The sequence below is a fragment of the Ovis canadensis genome, chromosome 11, assembly GCF_042477335.2.
Source record: "Ovis canadensis isolate MfBH-ARS-UI-01 breed Bighorn chromosome 11, ARS-UI_OviCan_v2, whole genome shotgun sequence".
NCBI classification, from domain to species: domain Eukaryota; kingdom Metazoa; phylum Chordata; class Mammalia; order Artiodactyla; family Bovidae; genus Ovis; species Ovis canadensis.
Window position 1 is genome coordinate 28,670,111 of NC_091255.1, and position 15,897 is coordinate 28,686,007.

The window sequence follows — 15,897 nt, forward strand, 5'->3', positions numbered from 1 at the left end:
GAGAAGACTCTTGAGAGTCCCTTGGACTGCAAGGAGATCCAACCAGTCCATTCTGAAGGAGATCAGTCCTGGGATTTCTTTGGAAGGACTGATGCTAAAGCTGAAACTCCAGTACTTTGGCCTCCTCCTGCTAAGAGTTGACTCATTGGAAAAAACTCTGATGCTGGGAGGGATTGGGGGCAGGAGGAGAAGGGGACAACAGAGGATGAGATGGCTGGATGGCATTACTGACTCGATGGACATGAGTGTGAGTGAACTCCAGGAGATGGTGATGGACAGGGAGGCCTGGCGGGCGGCAATTCATGGGGTCGCAGAGTCAGACACGACTGAGCAACTGAACTGAACCTAAAGCCTACCGCTATGGACTGAATTGTGTCCTCACACCAAATTTTTGTGTTGAGGCCATAATCCCCAATGTAATGTAATGGGGATTATAAAGATGGGGCCTTTAGGAGGTAATTAGGTTTAGATGGGGTCCTAATCAGGGTGGGGCCCTCATGACAGGATTAGTGTCCTCACAAGAAGAGCCTTCAGAGAGCTTCCGTCTTTTCCTGCTGGGTGACGTCACAGTGAGAAGGCAGCCATCTGGAGGCCAGGGAGACAGCCCCCACCAGAACTTGACCACGCTGCCCAGCCTCCAGCAGTGAGACAAATTTCTGCTGTTCAAGCCCCTCTGCTTACAGTATTCCACTATGGCAGCCTGAGCAGACTTAGACAGCTACTGATACAAGCAAGGCAGGAGAGGGAACGTGTCAGGTGGTACCTCCTCAGCTGTGCGACTGCTGTGCCGTTGGTAGGTAAGGGAGGACAGGCTCAGTAGGTGGGTCTTTGTTACCAAGGGGTCAAGGCAGTGGTCAGCATTCTCTTCAGTGGGCGAAGCCATCAGGTGGACAGTCGCCTGGCTTAGGTCACTAACCATCTGGGTCACACTCCAGTCAGAGATGAGGCGCCGCATCACTGTGCCCGCTGAGGAGAGGAGGCACACAGGGCCCATGCAAGCCAGCACAGAAGGCCAGTGTGGGGCAGGGAGACAGGCAGGGGGGCACTGAGGAACAGGACGGGGGACAGCGCAGAGAGACGAGGGAGCCTCTGGTCTCACCTTGAGGTATAAGTCGCTGAGTTCCCCGAGTGAAGACGTGGCCCTGACTGCACTCAATCTGGATGCCACGTTGCTGGGCGAATGAGGCCCAGTAATGCACCTGGCAACAAGAGAACGTAACACTGAACTGAGGATGGTGCCAGGGCGGTGACTCAGAGACCCAGTGAGGGAAAACAAGAAAACTAGAGAAGTGGACAGCTGTTGGCAGCGCCATCAGAGCTGACCTGCAGCTGGGGAAAGAGTGCGGTATAGGAAAGTTGCTTGTAGTGCTGGCCGAGTTTCTTCTTGCTGGGTTTCAGGTTGTTGAAGAGCTTTCCCCTACAAATAGGCCTTGTGACACTAGTCCAAGTTGCCCAGAAGTTCTGCATCCAGCGCAGGGTGCTACTATACAGCAGAATCCGGGGCTGGGACATCGCTGCAAAAGAAATGGTAGACATTTCCCAGCTGTGGTTAAAACACAGATGAAAGGACTACCCTGGTGGTCCAATGGCTAAGACTCTGCACTCCCAATGCAGGGGGCCTGGGTTCAATCTCTGGTCGGGGAACTAGATGCCAAATGCTGCAACTAAGAGTTTGCATGCCGCAGGCCTCAACTAAAACATTTCACAGGCCATAATGAAGATTCTGGCGTGCCACTAAGACCTGGCACAGCCAAATAAACTAAAAAAAAATAAAAAAACACAGATGAAGTCAAATCCCTTCCTAGCTTCACGGTTTTGCTTCTTTTTTCATTCACTTGTTGAAGGGCTTCCCAGGTGGCGCTAGTAGTAAAGAGCCTGACCGCCAATGCAGCACACTTGAGAGGTGTGGTTCAGTCCCGGGTGGAGGAGTGCCCCTGGAGAAGGAAACGGGAGCCCACCCCAGGACTCTTGCCTGGGAAATTCCAAGGACACAGGAGCTGGGCAGGCGGTAGTCCTTGGCGTGGCAAAGAGATGGACATGACTGAGTGCACCACACACTGCTGAAGCACTAGCTCCCAGTACTTTCTTTTTTTCACTTTGGCTGTGCTGGGCCTTCATTGCAGCAGAGAGGCTTCACTGCCCTGGCATGTGGGGTCTTAGTCCCCTAGTTACAGATCAAACCCATGTCCCCTGCATTGGAAGGCAGACTGACAACCAGTGCACCACCAGGGAAGGCCCCCAAGCTTCAGATTTTAGAGGCTTAAAAACCCCAATGGCACTCAAGCCTCACATTCTCCAACACTCTCTCCTTTCAAAGACCCAAGAACTGTACTTCTACCAACCCTCTTCCAAAAAGGATCCTAACCCCAAAGCTCCCTTGCTCTTTTCTGATCCCCTCTCCAGAGGGTCAAGCTGAAGTCCTCGGTGTCTAAGCTCATCCTCCCAAGCCCTTCCTCCCCATTGCCCCAGACCCAAGCCTCACTTCCACTGTGCCGAGTCAGATCCATCTTGATGGAGAGATTGAGGTTCTCAGAGCGAAAGGCCCGGTAGGAGTCATGGAACTGGCCCAAGGGCACCTCAGGCAGGAACTCTGGGGCCCGCAGAGTGACACCATGGTGATCATGGGGGTTCCCGTGGCACAGCCACTGCAGGTCCAGGGTCATGCAGAGGTCAGGCAGGTGAAGGAAGCAGCAGTCATCATACCTGGCTCACGACACAGCCCTGGTCACCAGCAGCCCCTCGGCTCTCCCCATCTCCCCCGACCCTGAGTCCCACACCCTGTCTGAGGCTCCATCCATTACTCCACTCACTTAGAGGCTGTTCTCACGTTGATATCCAAGTCGCCCGTGAACACAAACTGACCGGGTTTCCAGTGAAAAGACAGGTGGTTCCATTCCCAGTGCATATTTTCAGTTGTGTTGTATGGATCCTATACCCACCCCAAAAACTTGGTGAGATATAACTAAGCATTATCACCTTCTCCCCACAAATGAGTGCTTTTCTCTCTTCACCATATGCTGTACAAACCCCAGCCCCACCATCCTCAGAAGAAAACAGCTCCTCTGGACCCCTCACCTCAGTGGCCAGCTGGTGCAGGTTGGCCTGTTCAATGTCCATGTGCCAGTCCCCATGGAACAGAAGACGGCTCTTGTCCCACCAGGGCAGGGGTGGACTGGGATCAGCTGAGGGCTTGGTCAAGAGGTCCACACACTGGCCAATCAGTGTCCATGCTGGATCCCAGCACGGGCCCCATACCACGGTGTACTGGAAGATTTCCGCTGGGGCAGAGGAGCACAGGACGCAGCCTGTTACACACCTTCACCCCTCTCTTCGGCCTTTACTCCAGAAGGGCCTCAGCTCATCTCCCACCCCAGCCATCACCACCATCTCAGTCAAATCATCTGCCCTCCCCTACTCACAGTGGAAGTCGTGATAGAACTTGAGTGGGGGCATGTTCCTCTCGATGGCCACGTTGCCCCAAGGAAGCCCCAACGGTAGGATCTGGCGCCGCCGAGAGCAGGGCTGGCCACCCTGCTCAGTGCCCACCAGTCGACCCATCAGTCGCCAGTCACGGATCTCAAACAAGTACCGGGGATAGTCTCTTATCCGCACTGTTAACACAGGGAGGACACACAGTGGCTACCCAGGAAACTGAGCACTCACAGGCCCTTCTTCCCCCTGCCACTATTTTTACATCTATTTCACAAGGTCAACTGAGAGAATAAGAGCTGGCAGTTGGCAGCAAAGCTAAAAACAGGGCACAGAGACCTTGAGCAGAGAGTGAGGGGGATAACGCTGAGATCCAAGAGCCGCACTAGCCCTGAAGATGACTATGTTAGCTGTGCCCCTGTGTTCAGCCAAGCAGTTTCAGGGTGAAATTCAGGAACAGAGAAAAGGAAGAGGAGTCCACCCATCCCACTCCACCCACGCCCAAAACAGCCGCCTTTCCCAATATAACTGAGCTCCTCTCTAATTGTTCTAAGAGCTCCCTGGAGCTCCAAGGGCAAACCCTGGGCTCTGCAAATAAAGAAGTGTTACTTACCCAGAAATGTCTTGACACTGCACTTGAGCATCCTACACCACTGAATGACAAGATCTATTCCCTCAGCAGGGAAAGGGCTGCCTGGATCAAGCTCCCGAACCTGCTCTAGCACACGCTCAGGCCCGTGGAAGGAGGCATCTGCCAGAGCCACCAGTTCTAGCCCTGCCAGGCTCCAAGTGAGCAGTGCCCGGCGCATGGGCGTGTTGCCATAGAGACGACGGGAGCGCTGGATGTAGATTTCAATGTTTTTATGTTCCAAAGAGGCATACAGCTCCTCGATTTTGCGGGCAGGCAGTAACTCCCCATGCTGCTTCCGCAGGGCGGCCACTTTGGCATCCAGCAACTGCAGCCTTTTGGCACTCTCCTTACTTTCATCCTTCATCAGCTCGTAGTTATCACGAAGTTTCACCTCAAAAATGTCATCCAGGAAAACCCATGAGAAGTGCTGGACCTTCAGGAGTATATCAGGTGGGAGTGGGGCAGAGCTGGGAGAAGCCTGAGAGCGAGACCCTCCATGCAGGCCCTTCAGCCACTTCTGAACGCCCACGGCCTCGTCCAGAGTCCGCGAGAAATCATACTGATAAGGAAACTCCACGGAGACTGAACCCAGAGAGAAGAGCCACACGCGGTTCCGGAGCGTCTGCAGCCCAGGGAAGGGGTTCCGGTGAAGGATCATCTCCTCCAGCTCAGGGAGCAGCTGCACCTCCACCTCCTTGAAGCTGAAGATGCTGTTGCCATCGAAGCCCGCGGCCAGCTCTGGGCAGTAAGCCTGCAGTGAACCCCCGTGCCGGCTCAGGGACACACTCTCGGCAGCCAGGGTAATGAACTTGTCCTCCGCTACAAAAGCCGTCAGCTTGGCTGTGCTCACCTCCAGTGTCAGGTTTAGCAGCCGCTTTGGTGGGGAGGACTCCAGGGGACAGCCTTCTGGCTCAGACGGGGTCGCTGGAGTCTCTAGCTCAGCAAGGGGAACAGTCTCAGGGAAAAGAGTGGTTCTTAGTAGGTCTCGGCACTGCAGGGTGGCCAGCACATGCTGGTACAGGTACATGTGATCTGGGGGGCTCCAGAGTAAGGTCAGCCCTGCGCCACACTGAACCTTTATAGAATAAGAGGAGAGGATTGATTGATTACCACATCCTAGAACATGAGAGATGCAGGAACTATTATATACATGCACAAGAACCATCTCCGCTCAGAAGTCTTTCCTGAGCAACCACATTAATTACCCCCTTGCTTGGATCCTCTTTGCACTAATATGCTGAGCTAACATTTCCTACTTATACTTACAACACTTATTCTTTTTTTAAGTTCTCCTCAACCAGATTCTAAATTGTCTAAGAGTAGAAGCCATTTAATTCTCTGGTATCTACCAGAGAATATCCAGTATATAGATGTACTCAATAAGTCATTTGGCTTTTACGTTTCTGCTCACGAATTACCTTTCCATAACGATCACCTTCTGTATAATAACCACTGCAAGTATCAATTGAAAAATGTTCATGCACTGATTGTACCTTGACTTAATTCTTAAAAAGTACTGGTCACAAATTCATATAGCAACAGACTTATGGCAAAGTACGCCTCAAAGAAGGGATTAGGGGAACTCTGTTAGCCTGAAAAACAAAGTCAATTCTCCATAGTTAAGCAGACAGAGGAAATTTAAATTCCAAGACCAAAAAATTCCTCTGAGTTCCAATCTCTGTAAAGCAAACTCTTCAGTTTCCAAAGGAAGATGAAGTCCAATGAACAGGGAAATATCTCACTCTCCTCCCAAGAGGACCCCATGTCCAAATTAAATGATATCCTGAGAAGAAAGGCACTGGGAAGCCTCTCAAAACTTTCCAGTGCCTCCATCTTCAGATCTCTTCTAGCCTGTTGATGAGCTGAGTGCTTCAGTAAAATGCCACCAGACCTTTAAGAGCCCTTTACTTATATATATATATATATATATATATATATATGTATCTGTATATCAGATTTATGCACTGAAATCTTTACAGTTGAAATTGTATGTCTGATATCTGCTTCAAAATAATCCCACAGTAGAAGGCAGGCACAACTGCTCAGAGCTTAGCTAAATGAGGTTGGTCCTAAGTTGGTTATTTTTGAGGCCAGGTATGGTTGCATGAAAGTTCATATACTCTCTGGTTTTATATGTATTTTAAGTTCCATGTTAAAAGATACAAATGTACAACACAAGCCAGGGAAAAAAGACCGACCACTAGGCATTATGTTTCTCACAGGTGAGTTTCACAACATGACTAAGCCAGCCATTCAAATATGGTGAGTATCAGTATAACATGCTCTAAGCCAGGGAAAATCCAACCCGACCCCACCTCGCCATAGAAACATTACCTCTAGAGAGCGGATGCTGCTGTGATAGGTGACGGAGAGCATGGAGAAGCTGAGCACTGGAGTAGGGATGTCAGGAGCCTTACAACAGGGCTGCATCTTCTCTGTGACCGACTTCACCAGCGCAAGCACAAGTCCTTGAACACCCACAGTGGAGGTCTCAGCACTTCCCAGGACAGTCAGTGTGTCCAGCCGGATCTCAGAAGCACCTAACATCCAGAAACCATGTCAGGGTTGGTTCTTGGCTCTCAAACTCCAACTTCAGTCCTCGCTCTCCCTTCCTTATTCCCTTCACTCTGGCTATCCTTATTCCCCACACTTTCCTAACCTAATTCCTCATGTTTTAGGGAAGTTTTCCTTTCCTGTTTTAACCCAACTACAGTTGGCAGGGCCAAAGAAGTACCCAAACTCCCACCAATTCCCCAGAGATACATCAGTTTCTCTCTAGAACTAAATACACAAAGAAACAGAAAACTAACTGCATCTCCTTCTCCTGATCAGATATCAAAGCTGTTTTTTTCTTATACACTTTGCTATCTGTAAGCCCTTAAGAAATATCAAGAAGCCCAACAGTTACACAAGACCTTTTAACATTTCCTGCCTCTGACTTAGAAAATTTTCAAATAACTGATTTTATTTCATGAGAAGCAGCAGCGTAATCTGCTTAGGTTACAAACTACCCACTTCAGTATAGTATACTATATACTATACTGTATAACTACCCACTTCCTGTCCCACTTACCAACCAGGGCAGAAAGGGTGAACAAGTTCATGTCCTCCACCTTCAAGTCCACCTTCCACAGTAATGACACAGATTCCCCAAATGCGGATTCCCTGGAGACAGCTGACTTCCCAGACTGTGGACCCATTAAGGAGAAGATCCGAGACAGACACTGAGCGCAGGTATCTGATACCTCCACCTGCAGTCCTCGGATGGTACAGTCAAGAAAGAGGGTATCTGACTGAGTGCTGGACAGGCCCAGAGGCTGGTTATAGCTACCCTAGAAAGAAAACAATGGGACTTCATCAGAAGCATGCCAACAAACAGTTCGGTAACGCACTGGTGCACCGTCTGCGGCCAAAAAAGGTGCTCAGTGCTCTAGAACGTGGCAGGATGAGCAAACTCTACAGGCTACTGTTCACCGAAGTGCCCACCTACCTGTAGTGTGAAGGAGTCCAGGACAAGCGCCTCACCCCAAACATGCATATTGGGTGGGTGGGGTGCTCTCTGAATATGGGAGTCACTGCCCACCCTCCAGCAGAGGTGGTCCACAGTTAGGACGCCCCGTTGATGGATACTCTGTGGTCTCAGGTGCTGGTAATCTAAACATAGAAGGTGGGAGAGAGGACTTCTTTGGAGCCACAGTGGCCATCAACTGGGCCCAGCTCCATTAATGAACAAATTGTTCCTTTTCCATCGCTGAGCCTTACCCAGAGAGATGCAATTGAATCCCAAGGCAAAGGGTGGTGTATCTCCCAGCTGAATGGAAACATTGACGTTGGAGATGGAGGTGCTAAAGATGATCGGTGCCAGGATTTGAGGAAAGGATCTGTACGGGGACAAGACCTCATTGTTTGACAAGGAAAGAACTGCAACTTCCTATCATGTTATAGATTTCAGAAGCTCTCAAAAGATAAGGTGAGTTTTATTGTGATTATTAGGAAAGGATGCAACTAGAAAAAGACTGAACTAACTCATCAGCTTCCTCCTACTCCCAGTGATAATCCATAGAGACTTATGAGGTTGAACCAGATGAAATTGCTATTTTCATGTATCAAATAGTATATGTCAAATATGGTGAATATCAGTGTATCTTATGATTCAACTGAATACCACCAAGTAGCATCCCTTACAAACCACTGACCTCTATGGGACACAATGCAAGTACTACACACACAGACATGGCACTAATGACTAAGGCAGATGAGACATTGATTATTTAAGTTCAGTTCAAGAAATGTTCATTTTATGTAATAAGGAACTGTGCTGGGCACCAAGGACATAAAAACAAAGAATTCTGTCACTCATTCTACTGCCAGCGTCTCATCTAACAGAAAACATAAAGCATGTTTGCTGTTTAGACTGGGCTGTTGAAACTGAGAGTTAAAAAAGATCAAACAAGTAAATACATATTTAACACAAGATGCCACTTTAGACCAAAAAATCCAAGAATCCACCTGATAAGACGGTGGCCAAAAAAGATTACACTGACCTGTTCTTCCTTTGCTTAAGAATAGATGAACTAGACTCTTGGGTTTCCAGCGCTAGCATGTGTAGCCAGTGAGAGAACTCCTGGTGCCGGTAATGAATAATACAAGTGTTCAGAACCAGGGAGGCTGAGAGGTCAATGGTGGTCACCTGGAAACGAGGACACAAGAACTGTGGGTTCAGGTTTTATTTTATATGCTCACGACTCAATGACATACAGGGAGAGCAGAAAAAGGAATGATTCTTGGTCAACAGACCTGCACGTTAGCCTTGAGAGAGCTGAGGCAGACAATGCGCTGGCGGCTCTGGGACAGCAACAACCCATCTGTAAGGGCAAAGGGCAGATGAGAGGAGAACACGGAGAGGGTGAGAGGAAAGACTAGAGAGGGTCAGGGGCGGGCGAGGAGACGAAAAGAATGTCACCAACACTCGTTAGTTTCAGTACATTTCCAACTCCCCCCTCCTCTGCTTCACTGACACTGAGTTAAGAAGACCAAGTAAGGCATTGGGGAAGAGTGTGACTGGTCCTTCCGTTCTCTCTCAGTACCACTGACCCCACCCATGAACCTTTCAGAAGGAGTTCGGTGCTCATCTGTGCCACATCGGAATTCGCCGTGAAGCTTCGCAAGGGCAGCTGATCCTCATCACGGTGGTATAGGAAATGCAGCAGCTTCAATGTCCAATTCAGGTGCCTAGACCAGAGACAGAGTCTGGCTTAGAAACATGTGGGATGCTAGTCTTACTCCCTTTCCCCCTTCACACAAGCTCAGTGTAGCTACTGGGCTGGTTATGGAGATCCCAGCACACAGCTCCAACTATCACTCTCCACACTTCTGTGTCAGGAGAGACCTCACCTCTTTTGACTATTCATGGACAACACCACACTAGTGATCTCCATCTTCACTTTGACCTGGTCCGGCAGCTGCTGAAGGAGGTATAGGCCAGGCAGAGTTGGCTCAGCCAAGTCCTCTGTCACCTCTGAAAACACCAATAAATAATACAAAAGCCATCAACTCCTAACACTCAAGTCGCTCAATATGCCATGCCCTCTTCAGCCAAACGTTCCCATGTAAAGTAGCCTAGGCTAACGTCCAAACTTAGGCAATAAGGCCAAGATCCCAGGTATCCAGGCACCCACCGTACTTCCTTCCCCAAGGTCTAAAAAACATTCTGGAGGACTTCCCTGGTGGCGCAATGGGTAAGAATCTGCCTGCCAATTCAGGGGACACAGGTTCAACCCCTGGTCCAAGAAGATCCCACATGCGACAGAGCAACTAGGCCTGTGCCCCACAACTATTGATCCCGTACTCTAGAGCCTGTGAGCCACAACTAATGAGCCTGTGTGACACAACAACTGAAGCCCAAGTGCCTAGAGCCTGTGCTCAAGAACAAGAGAAGCCACCGCAATGAGAAGCCTGTGCGCTATAACAAGAGAGTAGGCCCAGCTCTCTGCAACTAGATAGCTGGCATGCAGCAACAAAGACCCAGTGTGGATAAAAATAAAACAATGAATGTAACAGTGTGTACACGTCAAAATAAATAACTAAAAAATGCTACGGAGAGCAGGTTATTATAATGAAAAGAATACGGACTTTCGGGCCAAATAATTCAAACCCCATTTTTACTACTGACTACCCATGGGATCTCAGTCAAGTTAGCTAATCTTCCTAGGCACTTTAGTTTCCTCATTTGTGCAATGCTGAGGATTTAGTAGGGGCACATGTACAAAACACAAAGTTCAGACCTTATTTATGATAATTACTCACTAAATGTTCTTTCACGTACCACAAGCAAATGCCTTCTTTCCTCTAGCTATCCTCAAAGGCCAGGATTAAAGGCCATGGCAAATAACAAATCACATCTAAATGAGTGGTGAGATGACTATTTTTTTTTTCTACTTACAAAAGAATGCCCTACAGGGAAGCTAAGAAGCTCACTGACTGGGACTTTACCTGAACAGGGAAGAGGCTTGGGGGCCAGGCCTGTGCCCTGGCGCAGCAGCTGACTGTGAAAGAGGCCCTCATGCAGTTCGGCATGGAGTGTCCACACATCCACCGTGATCGCCTTCAGCTGCCCACTGCTGATGCCCACCTCGAGACACAGCTTTAGGGCAAGTGAGAGCTCCGCTAGACAAGTGTCCTCCTACAGGGAAGATAAGCCTCTAAGGTGTGACTGTGCCGGGAGTTTGCGGTCAAAATGCCGTGGTCTGGAACACATCCCTGAGGGAACCCCATAGTACACATAATCTAGAGTACAAGCCCTGAGCGCCTTTGTACTTTATGCCCAGAAGAAAAACAAGGCATCTGAATGACTGTGACATACTCACCAACTGGCCGCTCTTTAGAACTTTGCTGTTGATCTGACTTAGGCTCACCTCACATTTCAGCCTGGGAAAGGAAAAATAAAAAGAGCACCTGGCTCCTTTCCTCATCATTTACCTTCAGTCAAGCTTTGTTGGCTGGAAGGCCCAAGGCAAGCAGAAGTGCTTAATCTTACTCTCTCCTCAAATTACACAGAATGAGAGAACTTGACACCTTGATAAGAAAGCCCTGATATCCACCCAGCCTGAAACAACTGTAAGGCAACAACAGGGTTACCGAACCTTCTTCTACCCCATGCTTACCTCTTCCCATCACTATCCAAAAGAAAACTGCTTTCTCTGATCTGAATATGCCACAAGGACTCAGAAGTAGCCACCTTGAGGACCATGATGTTTATAGAATCTACATGAACGGAAAACAGCTGGAAGGAAGATGCAAAGATGAATGATTAATATCAAGGCAATGCCGTGCCTTTCCAATGGAAAAATAATAAGGAACCTCTTAGCATTATGCCTTAAAAAGCCACCATGACTCCAAAGCCAGCCATTCCTACTTCAGTCCAGGGAAGTGGGAAAGTAGCCTCACCTGGCAGATTTTCAGTAAGGATGGGCTGAAGGCCAGCTCCTTTTGGTGTGCCCCAGTACTCTGGGAGAACGGGGCAAACAGGCTAGAAACCTTCTGTAGGTCAGTTCTGATACGTACTTCTCCAAAGCACAAGGCCACATAGTGTCTGTCCAGGAGAGAAATCTCACTGCCATCAGGTCCAAACCCCTTCCATACCAGTCTTTTCCCCTCCCTCATACCCATTTTCCCATCCTCCCTAAAAACAGCTCAAATCATGGAAGACAGTCTCAGAGTACTTATCAATATCTGTCTCACAAAACAACAGCTTCCAGGCTAACCCAGAGACACCATCAAGAACCTGATTCCCTCCTTGGGCTGCGGGGCCTCTATAAACGAATCTCAATCTGCAAACCACAATCCCAAAACATTCCCCAAGAGGAGAGTGAAGAGATAGGGTACTCACGGCAGATCATGGCTAAGGAGTTTGCTGGAAATCCACAGGCTATCGATTTCCTAAAACAGTGTGGGAGGAAGCTTTGTACAGTGGCTGTTAGGTAAGCCCAGAGCAGTTTGACAAGACAAGAAAGGGTGTAAGAGGAGGAGGAAGTGCGAGAGCCCTTCCACTACTCTCCATTCCATTTCCCCCAGCCTCTCTCCTCAGCACTATATCTTGTTCCTCTCAGTGACATTGGATAGACTTTAATATTTCTCTTTCATGGATTTTTGCCATTTCCCCTCTTATATTAGAATGGCAATCTTCGTTATCTTGGTTCTCTGCGTTACTTCTGTATATTTGTTCTGTACTTTACTTCCCTATTTTTTTTTACATGCCCTGGACACCCTGTGCCTCAGAAGTATTTTTAAAAGAACTTGCATCAGTTCCAGTATTCTCAAATATGCTCTACAATCATCTTGGCAAAGGGGTGGCAAGGCTGGGTTAACTAGGAAAGCCACCAGGATTTTTTAAAAAGGAAGTTAAAAGTTGAAATTCAGCTAGATCAACCCACATATATTCCCCGGGAGTTTCCCAGGACTCACCACTGTTTGCTGGTGCTGCTGAAACTTAAGACTGACATTCTGAATCCAAAAAAAGGAGCCAATCTTTAGTTCCGCCTGCAGCTTCTGCTGACACCACTTGGTGGCCAACCGGACCACAAGCCACCTGCAGAAAAATCCTTGAGTTCACAGGACCCTCTCCCAAAGGGTGGCCACCCTCACCCCCTGCAGGTCTTAAAAAGCCTAGCAAAAGATCATGAACTGGAGGTGGATCTTCTGGGGAAATTCTCCTGTCTCCCAAAACACCACTCTGCCATATACATTCAGCCACGCTGATCAGGACCCTAGCCCAAGAGTGTCCCCTCCACCCAAATGAAATCAGACGAACTAAGCGCCACCGTTTAAGTTGGAGACAAAGAAAGCAATCCCTCAAATCCGTAGGAACCTCCGAGGTAGGGAGAAGAGGTTCCAACAGGAGTTGAAGTCCAGGCATCCGTGTAAGGTGTGCCATCACACAACCCCCTAAAGGTCTCCTCCTCCGCCCTCCAGACAGGTGTCTGCGAGAAGGCAGTGTGGGGTCACATCCGGCCGGCTCCAATGCCGCTCTCCCTGGGCAGCCAGACCTGTTCCGGCTCTCCAGGGCGAGGCTGCAGGTGCCCTTCGCACTCGGGAAAGGGGATATTCACGGGCATCCGGATGGGGAAAGAAAAACCACTATGCCGGGCCCCCTCCTCATTCACACCTCTATCCACCACCCAATCTCAGCATCTTCTCAGGCCTCGGCCGCTTGCTCAATCTCCCGGTTCTCGCGGTTCCCTCCAGCCAGCTCCACTCTTACGCCCCCGCGCGACCTCTCCCCTCGTCGCGCGCCTCCTCTCCGGCCCCTCCCCCTCCGCCGCCCGCGCAACTACCCCCAACCCCCTCCCGCGCGCCTCTTTCCAGCGCGCCCCCTCCTCAGTCTCTCTTCCTTCCCTTCCCACCCCCTCCGCCACCCGCCGTGGCCGGGATCCCCTCACCGGCCTAGGAAGAGGGCGCTGAGCCCTAACAAAAGCAAGGCCAACAGCGCGGAGAAGAACAGGGGCATTCCGGCCCCGGCCCGGCCTGGCTCCGGCCCCGGCCCCGGCCCGGCCTGGCTCCGGCCCCCGCCCTGCCGGGGCGCCACCCCCCCCGCGCCCGCCCCGCCGGCTCCGAGCTGCGCCGCCGCGGGCCGACCAGCTGCACGCGCAGGGACAACGCTGGGCGAGGAAGCGTTGGCGCGCCTGCGCCCCGCCCCCCGCAGCCCGCCAGCCAGCCAGCAGTCTCCTTGCCCTGCCCCGCCCGACGCCCGCGATTCAGCTGGGCCGACTGGCTGCTTGCGCGAAGTGAAGGCGTGGCTCCAGAAGGAAAGCGCCGGGTAGCGGCCCACGACTGACACACAAGTCCCGCCCTCGGGCGCACCGTTCTGAACCCGGAAAAGCGAAGTCAGGGGTTTGCCACCCGCCCGCGGCCCTCTTCGCTGGCTGGCAGTGGTTTTCGCTGGGTAGTTTCGGCCGCGGAGAGTTACACTTTCAAAGCAGTATACCGGAGTAGTTGTAGTCTGCTTGGCTACTTAGGGCTCGGACTGAGGCTACCGCAGAAGTTATACTTCTAAATCACACGAACTAGTTATCTTAACTCATTCTTGTCTGAACATCAGTAAGGAGGAAACCAAGATGTATTTAAAGGCCTCAAATATCCCACCTCATTCTATCCACAAAGGAATGAGTTGCACCATTCTGGACTCTTCACTGCAGTTTTCAGTTACTACTGAGAATAGTACCATTTAGGCACTGGGCTAGGAGGGGCATATTACTGAAGTAGAGAATATTGTTCTTGCACTTCAGCAACAATTTACCTGGGGAGCAAGCATAATTACATGAAATGGATAATTCTGAGTCAACTTTATTTTGCCTGTTTCCTTCTCTGTAAAACGAAGGCACTGGACAGTTTCTGTCCAACTCTAGTACAGTGATGTCAATACAAGATAAAGAAATTTAGCTTTAGCACCTTTGACATACTTATTTCAAAGTAAGTACTTGACATCCCTTTGCTCTGACATCCTAACCTCCTAAACATCTTCCAGGCTTTCTCTTGGAGACTTTTTCCACTCCTACAGATAAAGCACCATTTCAGCTTTCACCTAGGTTACCCAGAGTTGCTTTTACCCCTCCAACTGGTTTCCTTTCACATCTAGTCCTCTTATCGGTCATTTCACATCTCCCCAAGGCTCCCCCACTTTTTTTTTCCCCTAAGTTCATACTTATCTCCAGTGCTAGAGGTCCTCCATCCACCTTGTAACCTGCAGCCCCAAGGTATGGTCTTTCTTTCCTGACTTTTAGGAAGGGCCCAACAACTGAGTAAAAACACTGACCAAGCCACTGAGAGGTACTTGCAACACAACTCTCTACTCTTATATTATGAAGAGTTACTCTTTACTCAACTGTTTCCTATCATTTCCTTTCTCCCCAGACTGTTAACCACTCTACTCCCAACCATCTCAATAGCATGAAAATGTTGATTTTGTCATTTGTCTACTTCTTTTTGGAGAGATTTCAAGCAAGCAATGCAACTAAAATGGAAAAAGAGAGAAGGCAGAGATGGAGTTCCTCAAGTAGTTCCTGGCCTCAGCTTACTGAGACAAGTCCTTGTAAAAGGGATCAATCCTTTTAATGTTATGGGCTACATCTGGCACAGACTTGATATGCCCAAATGTTCAACATTAACTCCCTAAAGCAAGTTAAGGAAGAAAATCCAGGTTTCTTAAAATAAAAAGGGCCTGCTAAGTTACGAAATTCCAGCAGATGGCAGTCACTTCTGTTTATCACTCACATCCTTGAAGGACACAGGAGCAAACCTCCTGGATCTACCCAGCAGAGAAAATAAGTGAGGTGAACAGAGAACAAAAGCTTTCTAACCCCTTTTCAAAGAGAGATATTTATATTTGTCCAAAAAGTATAGCTATCTCCCAAGAGCTAAGTACAGTTGTACTGCAGTAAAAAGAACATATGGCAGACACAGCTGGATTCCTATATTCAAATTTCTTACTAGCTTTAAGAATTCAGGCAATAACTCAACTATTCTGTTCTGCATTGGTAAAATTGTGGCATCTACCTGGTAATGTATTTGTGAGGATTAAATGAGGTGAGATCTATAATATGGTGCCTGCTGCTGCTGATGCTGCTAAGTCGCTTCAGTTGTGTCCAACTCTGCGTGACCCCATAGACGGCAGCCTTCCAGGCTCCTCCATCCGTGGGATTTTCCAAGCAGGAGTACTGGAGTGGGGTGCCATTGCCTTCTCCGAATATGGTGCCTAGTATTTAGCAAAGAGTAAATAAATGTTGGTTCCACTTTCTACCTCCACCCCTTTTGCTCAAGTGCAGTAACATATCCAAAGTAAA

The 15,897-nt window shown here is 49.3% G+C and overlaps 1 protein-coding gene across 3 annotated transcripts in view; it reads right to left on the reverse strand.

Moving 5' to 3' along the window:
• Positions 1-13,659, reverse strand: part of BLTP2 (bridge-like lipid transfer protein family member 2) — a 28,124-nt gene extending 14,465 nt beyond the window's left edge. For all 3 annotated transcript variants that reach the window (XR_011247013.1, XR_011247012.1, XM_069542702.1), the window contains exons 1-23: positions 13,498-13,659; positions 12,524-12,647; positions 11,949-11,998; positions 11,507-11,651; positions 11,224-11,342; positions 10,927-10,987; positions 10,553-10,742; positions 9,455-9,578; positions 9,168-9,292; positions 8,858-8,925; positions 8,605-8,750; positions 7,823-7,941; positions 7,551-7,714; positions 7,134-7,392; positions 6,395-6,600; positions 4,043-5,135; positions 3,420-3,611; positions 3,076-3,278; positions 2,811-2,929; positions 2,483-2,703; positions 1,324-1,514; positions 1,100-1,199; positions 764-966 (exon numbers count right to left, since the gene is read on the reverse strand). Coding sequence is in view for 1 of the 3 variants with exons in the window: in XM_069542702.1 (XP_069398803.1) it covers positions 764-966; positions 1,100-1,199; positions 1,324-1,514; positions 2,483-2,703; positions 2,811-2,929; positions 3,076-3,278; positions 3,420-3,611; positions 4,043-5,135; positions 6,395-6,600; positions 7,134-7,392; positions 7,551-7,714; positions 7,823-7,941; positions 8,605-8,750; positions 8,858-8,925; positions 9,168-9,292; positions 9,455-9,578; positions 10,553-10,742; positions 10,927-10,987; positions 11,224-11,342; positions 11,507-11,651; positions 11,949-11,998; positions 12,524-12,647; positions 13,498-13,565 (4,290 nt within the window). In the remaining 2 variants the exon portion in view is untranslated. The remainder of the gene's footprint in view (positions 1-763; positions 967-1,099; positions 1,200-1,323; positions 1,515-2,482; positions 2,704-2,810; positions 2,930-3,075; positions 3,279-3,419; positions 3,612-4,042; positions 5,136-6,394; positions 6,601-7,133; positions 7,393-7,550; positions 7,715-7,822; positions 7,942-8,604; positions 8,751-8,857; positions 8,926-9,167; positions 9,293-9,454; positions 9,579-10,552; positions 10,743-10,926; positions 10,988-11,223; positions 11,343-11,506; positions 11,652-11,948; positions 11,999-12,523; positions 12,648-13,497) is intronic.
• Positions 13,660-15,897: the final 2,238 nt, after the last annotated feature.